Source organism: Vicia villosa, unplaced genomic scaffold (genome assembly GCF_029867415.1).
Source record: "Vicia villosa cultivar HV-30 ecotype Madison, WI unplaced genomic scaffold, Vvil1.0 ctg.000429F_1_1, whole genome shotgun sequence".
Lineage (NCBI taxonomy): Eukaryota > Viridiplantae > Streptophyta > Magnoliopsida > Fabales > Fabaceae > Vicia > Vicia villosa.
The window spans coordinates 954798-962938 of NW_026705205.1; the positions used below are offsets into that span (position 1 = coordinate 954798).

Here is an 8141-nt window from a genome sequence, read left to right on the forward strand (position 1 = left end):
CATCGTGCACTCACCTTGCTGCACTGCACTCACAACAATATTACTGTTCACCTTAGATAAGCACCTTAACAATAGTGTCGATAGATTGACAATTGGTCTCTGTGGTTCGATAATCTTATATATTACTTCGATAGGTTGTGCATTTGCAGTACTATATTTAGGCTATACGTTATAGACCGATTAAGTTTTTGGCGCCGTTGCCGGGGACCAACTTCGTCAAATTTCGTACCCTATTGTTATCCCGTTTAGACTAAGGCTATTATAGCCGGTAGATGCGTAGAAATCGTAGCACCGGTAACCTATTAAACCCTTTAGTGGAACCCGAACGTTACGCCCAAGCACGTCTGTTTATCCTTAAGTTATGGAAAGCTATGGCTGAAGACCGTAACCAAAGACCGCTTAAAGAGTTTGCTCAACCATCTAATGAGGAGCCCAGTTCCAGTATCGTAAACCCCGTTATAACAACCAATAATTTTGAACTTAAGCCCTCATTACTTCAACTGGTTCAACAAAACCAATTCGCTGGTCTCGCTACAGAGAACCCGAATCAACACCTAAAAGTGTTTATCCAGTTAGCCGACACCCTTAAGGCAAATGGAGCCACACCTGAAGCCATCCGCTTAAGATTGTTTCCTTTCTCCCTTAGAGGTAAAGCCCATGACTGGTTAAACGCCCTTCTAGCCAACTCAATAACAACTTGGGAAGACCTTAGGAGAGCTTTTCTTACCAGATATTTCCCACCAAGTAAGACTGCTGTCCTTAGGAACCTGATCACCAGTTTCACTCAAAACCAAGGCGAATCACTTTTCGATGCCTGGGAAAGATATAAAGAACTTTTGAGAGCCTGTCCGCACCATGGCCTAGAGCAATGGTTAGTCATACACACCTTCTATAATGGACTCCATTATAATACAAAAATGTCTATTGACGCTGCCGCTGGCGGAGCATTAATGAACAAACCTTATCCCGACGCTTGTGCCCTGATAGAGGACATGGCCCAAAACCACGCCCATTGTGGGATAGAACGAGTAACAGTAGAGCAAAAGGAGAGCCATGGAGAAAAGCATGAGATAAGTTGCATGGACATGATGAATGCTAAAATGGACGCTCTGGCCTTGAAAGTCGAAAACATGTCTCAAAACCCTATCAAAGTGGCAGCAATCCAATCGGAGTGCGAGCTCTATGGAATTCAAGGACATCAAACCGTTGATTGTAACCTTCTGAACGATTCTGGCTCAGACCAAGTCAACTATACCCAAGGAAATCCTTTCTCGAACACATACAATCCTGGATGGAGGAATCACGCGAATTTCTCCTACAAGAACAACAATCCCATCCAAAATTCTGGATCTTCGAGACCCCAAGGATTCCAAACACAAAAACAAAACCAACCTATGCAAGTTGTGCCCCCAAGACCGAACCTTAAAGAAACCATATACACCTTTATCCAGAGTCAAACTCAGCAAAATAAGGAGTTTATGAACCAACACATTCACACGAACGAGTTAGTTACCCAACTGGCAACCAAGTTTGACCAGATGATGACCCACACCAAAATGCTTGAAACCCAGATTTCACAAGTAGCTCAAACTACCTCTGCACAAGTTGTACCTGGAGGACAATTCCCTGGACAAACCCAACCTAACCCCAAAGGGACAGCAAATTCTATCACCCTAAGAAGTGGAACCTCTTATGAAGGACCGAAAAATCCTAACTTGAGCTCATCAGAAAAGCTAAGGAAGATGCTGAACCAAAAGGGCAGGTAGAGGAACCAGAGAAATCCGAAAAGCAATCAGAACCAGAGGTAGAGAATCGCACACCACAACCTTACAAACCACCCATCCCATTTCCACAAAGATTGAAAAACACCAAAACAGAAAACCAATTCCAAAAGTTCATTAAGGTAATAGAGAAACTCCACGTAGAAATCCCTTTTACCGAAGCAATAACCCAGATACCATCATATGCTAAGTTCTTGAAGGATATTTTGTCCAACAAACGACGACTCGACGATCCCAAACCTTTGAAATTTCATTCCATATCCGAGAATAAACTTGCCAAGAAAGATAAAGATCCTGGAAGTTTTTCTATCCCTTGCGTCCTAGGAAATCATATGATAGACAAAACATTTCTAGACCTAGGAGCGAGCGTAAGTTTGATGCCCTTAGCTGTCTGTAAGAGGTTAAAACTAGGAGAGCTTCAACCTACTAAGATGTCGTTACAATTAGCTGATAGATCCGTTAAATACCCCATGGGTATTCTGGAAGACATACCTGTCAAGATTGGTCAGTTATACATTCCGACCGATTTCGTAGTTATGGATATCAAAGAAGATGATGACATCCCAATCCTTCTAGGTAGACCATTCTTATCGACCGCTGGAGCTATAATAGATGTTAAGAAAGGTAAGTTGACTTTTGAGGTAGGGGATGAAAAGATCGAGTTCATTCTATCAAAATTCCTAATGGCACCAGTGATCGGAGATGCGTGTTATGCCATCGACGTCATCGATGAGTGCGTAAATGAGCTTAACGATTCCTTGATCAGATTGCCTTCTACCCCCATTTTAGAGGATGACAGATTCAAAAGTATGGAACCTTACATTGACGACAACCTTTTTGAATGCTTAGCACTTACCCCCGACCCTATGCCGTGCACCAAGAAACCTACCATAGAACTTAAGGAACTACCAAAGAATCTAAGATATGAGTTTTTGGACGAGGAGATGAATCGACCTGTGATAATAAGCGCTACCTTGAACCAAATTGAAACAAACCAACTCTTAGATACCTTGCGAAAATATCCGTCATCTTTAGCATACAAAGTCTCTGATTTAAAAGGAATAAGTCCGTCCGTATGCATGCATCGGATTCTACTAGAGGAAAATTCGAAAACCTCAAGAGAGCATCAGAGAAGAATAAACCCTATCATGAGTGATGTAGTAAATAAAGAGGTCCTTAAGTTATTAGAAGCTGGCATCATTTACCAGATTTCAGATAGTGAGTGGGTAAGCCCCGTCCATGTGGTACCAAAGAAAGGAGGTATCACTGTTGTGGAAAATAAGAAAGGTGAGCGTGTAGCAAAGCGGACCGAAGGAGGATGGCGCATGTGTATAGATTACAGAAAACTGAACAAGGCGACTAGGAAAGACCATTTCCCTCTTCCATTTATAGATCAGATGCTTGAGCGTCTAGCTAGACACTTGTATTTCTGTTATCTTGATAGATATTCTGGCTTTTTCCAAATCCCTATTCACCCTGAAGATCAAGAGAAAACCACATTTACTTGCCCTTATGGAACATTCGCTTATAGACGAATGCCTTTTGGGATCTGTAATGCGCCCGCCACTTTCCAACGCTGTATGATGTCGATTTTCGCAGACTATCTCGATGGAATTATGGAGGTATTTATGGACGATTTTTAGGTGTGTGGATTTGACTTTAACAACTGCCTGTCGAATCTAGAGAAAATCTTAGAAAGACGTGTGGAAGTAAACCTTGTGCTGAATTGGGAGAAGTGTCATTTCATGGTGAACGAAGGGATAGTTTTAGGACACATCATCTCCGAAAGAGGCATAGAAGTTGACAAGGCCAAGATAGAAGTTATAGAAAATCTAAACCCACCTAAGACCGTTAGGGAAGTAAGAAGTTTTCTAGGTCATGCTGGATTCTATCGACTCTTCATCAAGAAGTTTTCTGGAATAACTAAACCTTTAACAAAACTGTTGATGAAAGATGTCGAGTTTGAATTCGATCAAAAATGTCTTGAGGCCTTTGAAGTTTTAAAGCAAGCACTGATTTCAGCGCCCATCATACAACCCCCTGATTGGGTGCAACCCTTTGAAATCATGTGTGATGCAAGCGATTTCGCTGTAGGAGCCGTGTTAGGGCAAAGAAAAGAGAAGAAACTGAATGTCATCTACTATGCTAGTAGAACCCTAGACGCTGCCCAGCTTAATTATACAACCACAGAAAAGGAATTGCTAGCCGTTGTGTTTGCTATCGATAAGTTCCAGTCCTATTTAGTAGGAGCAAAGATAATAGTATACACTGACCACGCTGCAATCTGATACTTGTTAAGTAAGAAAGATGCTAAGCCTAGATTGCTCAGATGGGTTCTCCTACTCCAAGAATTTGACCTTGATATTAAAGATAAAAAGGGAACAGAGAACTTAGTTGCTGACCACCTCTCTAGGTTAGAACATCTTAAACCCAAACTAATACCTATAGATGATCACTCCACCTATGAAAGACTAGTAGTTGGGATGAACACTATTGAGAAAGAAACCCTACGTACCCCTGGAAAAGAAACCTTTGAGGAGATCTCAACCTTGAGTAGCGCGCCATGGTATGCAGATATTGTAAACTATCTGGCCGCTGATATCATACCCCCTGACCTAAGTTACCAACAGAAGAAGAAGTTTTTCAGCGATGTTAAACACTTCTTTTGGGAAGAACCCCTCCTATTCAAAAGAGGAATAGATAATATCTTCAGAAGATGTGTGCCAGAAGAAGAAGTAGGCAACGTCATTGAACACTGCCATGCTGCGCCTTATGGTGGACATGCAAGCACGTCTAAGACATGCGCCAAGATATTCCAAGATGGTCTTTATTGGCCTACAGTTTGGTGCGATGTCCACACTTACATTTCAAAGTGTGAACGATGCCATCACACTGGGAACATCTCAAGACGTGACGAAATGCCTTTGAGTAACATCCAAGAAGTAGAATTATTCGATGTTTGGGGTATTGATTTCATGGGACCTTTCCCTTCCTCAATGGGTAACAAGTACATCCTAGTGGCCGTTGACTATGTCTCAAAGTGGATCGAAGCTATTGCATCGCCCACAAATGATACCAAGGTAGTTGTCAAACTGTTCAAGAATATCATTTTCCCTAGGTTTGGAACCCCGAGGTTAGTCATAAGTGATGGAGGATCACACTTTATATCTAGGATATTTGACAAGCTTCTAAGTAAGTACGGAGTACAACATAGAGTAGCAACACCATATCACCCACAAACTAGTGGGCAAGTGGAAGTGTCGAATAGGGAGATTAAGCAGATCTTAGAGAAAACTGTATCGTTGTCTAGAAAAGATTGGTCTGCAAAACTTAGAGATGCTCTATGGGCATACCGAACGGCCGATAAGACCCCTATTGGAACAACCCCTTATCAATTGGTCTACGGAAAGTCCTGCCATTTACCTTTTGAATTGGAACATAAGGCCTATTGGGCAATTAAAACCTTGAACTTAGATTACTTGAAAGCCGGAGAGAAACGTATTTTGGATATCCATAAGTTGGAAGAACTCCGCTTAAATGCGTACGAGAATGCCATCATTTACAAGGAAAGAACCAAGATATGGCATGACAAGAAGATCATAAAGAAAGATTTCAACATTGGCGACCCAGTCCTCCTATTCAATTCAAGACTACGTCTCTTCCATGGTAAGCTTCGTTCACGATGGACAGGTCCATTTGAAGTTTCAAAAGTTCTACGGTCGGGAGCAGTAGAAATTAAGAACGATTCATGTGCCCCATTTGTGGTAAATGGACAAAGACTGAAGCTGTACAAAGGGGGCGATGTGCCTATTGGTTACTCTAGTCATATTCTGATAGACCCTCCGATACCTACATGAAGTAAGATCTAACCGTCAAGCTAATGACGTTAAACGAGCGCTGCGTGGGAGGCAACCCATGGTTTATTTTCACTTTTATTTTATTTTTAGCACACATTTATATATATATATATATATATATATATATATATATATATATATATATATATTATCTGAACTAACTTCTCGTGTTTTATGACTTTCAGGATGAATTACCTCGGCGGTATGGTTGTGATTTTCAGAGATGAGACGCAGAGAGCCCGATTTGCTACTTTAGCTGCTAGACATAAGGTACCCACTAGGTACCCCGATGTTGGAAAGTATATGATAAGTATTTCTAGTATCGTCTCCTCAGGGATTGATGCGATATTATCGCCGTTCTACAGCTTAGTGTATTTTGAGTTAAGATTCTGGATGTTTTTAGTGTCATGAAAGATAAATAGCATGAAAAGAAAGTAAAGACAATAACTTAGGGTTTAAAAACGGTTTGGCAAAACTGTGTCAAGATTAGTTTTCATTAGCTTGCTTTTGAATATACTCTGATGATCATGTATATGAACATATCAATGATTAATACAATCACGTATCCTCTCGATACTGTTTATCTCTAAAGTAGTATCGTGATTGTTATTATATTAACCGTCAGATGATCTCTCATGCCGACAATTGACATAATAAACTTTAAAGTTTGATACAAGTGATTATCAACTCACAAATCTATCTCTAGAGTTTGATTATTGATAGATGAATACCCTTTTGGTCAAGATTTGAAACATATCTCTCAATAGTGTATCAAAACAACATATAAACATGAATACAAAGATATTCACCATATATTAATCACCAACAAGGTTCATATACAAAAGATCAAGCTGAATACATACTCTACAAGCTAACTACCTCTAATCTTGACACATGAGGAGTTTAGCTATCCATAGCTTCAACAACAAACATCAACACAAGATCTCCTAGCATAGAAATTCAAAGATGATGAAGAAAAATGCTTGAGAAATCTTGAATATTTATGAGTTTTTCTCTCTTCTTCTCTTGCCCTAGAGTGTGTGGTTGGTAAGAATGAAAGGAACAAGATAAGATTGCCCCCAAAATATCTCTAAGTGCCTAAAAGTGGTCACTTGAAAAAGTACCTCCGCTTAGCGCCCAAAGGGCCGCTAAGCGGACCTCACAAAATATCTGCTTCCACGCTGGAGGCCGCTAAGCGGGCTGAGGCCGCTTAGCGGAACTTGCTGAACACAATTTTCCTCCTGCTTCTGGAAAGCGCGCTTACACGCCGCTGAGCGGCCCTTGCTGAGCAAAACTTCTTCCTTTGGCCTCCAAACTTGCTCCTAAATGTCTCATTACCTCCTAATACTTCCCAAAATGCATAAAACCTACAAAAAAACATAAGAAAAGCTTATAAATAATATATTTACTACTAAACTCGGCTTTATTTATTTACACGATTACGAACCGTAATTAAATGGAAAAGAATTGAGAAAAGTTATCAAAATACCACAAAAGTTATCAACAATTATCCACATTTTGGATTCTAACAACTCTCCCCAACTTTGACCTTTGTTTGTCCTCAAACAAGAACAACTCAACAAGCACAAAAATAATATTTACAAGGTTAGCACATAAAGAGAATGGTTCAAACTTGACTTACATGCATGCTCCATAACCATCCCTTGCTTGTACAAGATCAAAACATGAATATGAGTTAGGTTCTAAATACAAACACTTCACCACACTTGCATTTATCAAAATGATGTTCAAACTTGAATCACCTATAATCAACTTTAACAATGAAGGACAAAGTGCTATAATCATGCTAGCACAAAGGACTTATCACTCTCCCTAGCAATTGTGCACATTCAAGACAATTCATACATTCATCTAAACTAAGTAACAAAAGTGATAGAAACAAAGATCACGAGGACTTTTTCGGTTGTAACTTGGCTTGGTTCCAAACAAGTGACATTTCTACATGGCCAATGAATCAAAAAGGGACAATTGCATGAAGAGCATTTATTCAATCACACTATTTACACAAACATTCTTATTTCTCCCTTTTGACTTTACAGCACTACAATGCATTCCTTCTTTTATCTTTTGATTTTTCATAACATTGTAATTTTTCTTTTCTTTTTCAATTCATTTTTCCTTTCTTTTTTATGAATGCATTGTTCTATTATACCACCATTTCCTTTCTTTCTTTTTCTCAAGTAAACTCCTCTCCCCAACTTTGAACAATTCAATAATTCAACACAATTATGCTCTTCATTTAAGATTTAAGTGCAATAGGGTTAAGTGTCTAACAAAGAAAATATTTTCCAAGTGAGTCAAAAGTTTTCTTTCTTTGCTTTTCTTCAACAAACTCAATAAGGGAGTACTTACTAGCTTGTCGGTTCTCATTCGACTCACTTGGCAAAATCAAAATTTAAGGCTCAAAATTGGTTTCAATTGATCACACTCTCACAGGTGGCCTTTTGGAAGGTTGTTTTTCTCGTAATACACAAAAAAAATT

General features: G+C 39.6%; 1 protein-coding gene and 1 non-coding gene across 2 annotated transcripts; one reads left to right on the plus strand and one right to left on the minus strand.

Moving 5' to 3' along the window:
• The first annotated feature begins 371 nt into the window (after positions 1-371).
• On the plus strand, positions 372-1766 carry LOC131628195 (uncharacterized). Its single transcript, XM_058899059.1, has one exon. It carries the CDS (start codon positions 372-374, stop codon positions 1764-1766), a length of 1395 nt encoding a protein of 464 aa, XP_058755042.1.
• Positions 756-862, minus strand: LOC131628207 (small nucleolar RNA R71). The gene has a single exon (XR_009291695.1). It is a non-coding gene; the product is annotated as a small nucleolar RNA R71 (small nucleolar RNA).
• Positions 1767-8141: the final 6375 nt, after the last annotated feature.

What these genes read in the sequence shown, in the direction of transcription:
- LOC131628195 (XM_058899059.1), top strand. Translation starts at nt 372, where the DNA reads ATGGCTGAAGACCGTAACCAAAGACCGCTTAAAGAGTTTGCTCAACCA.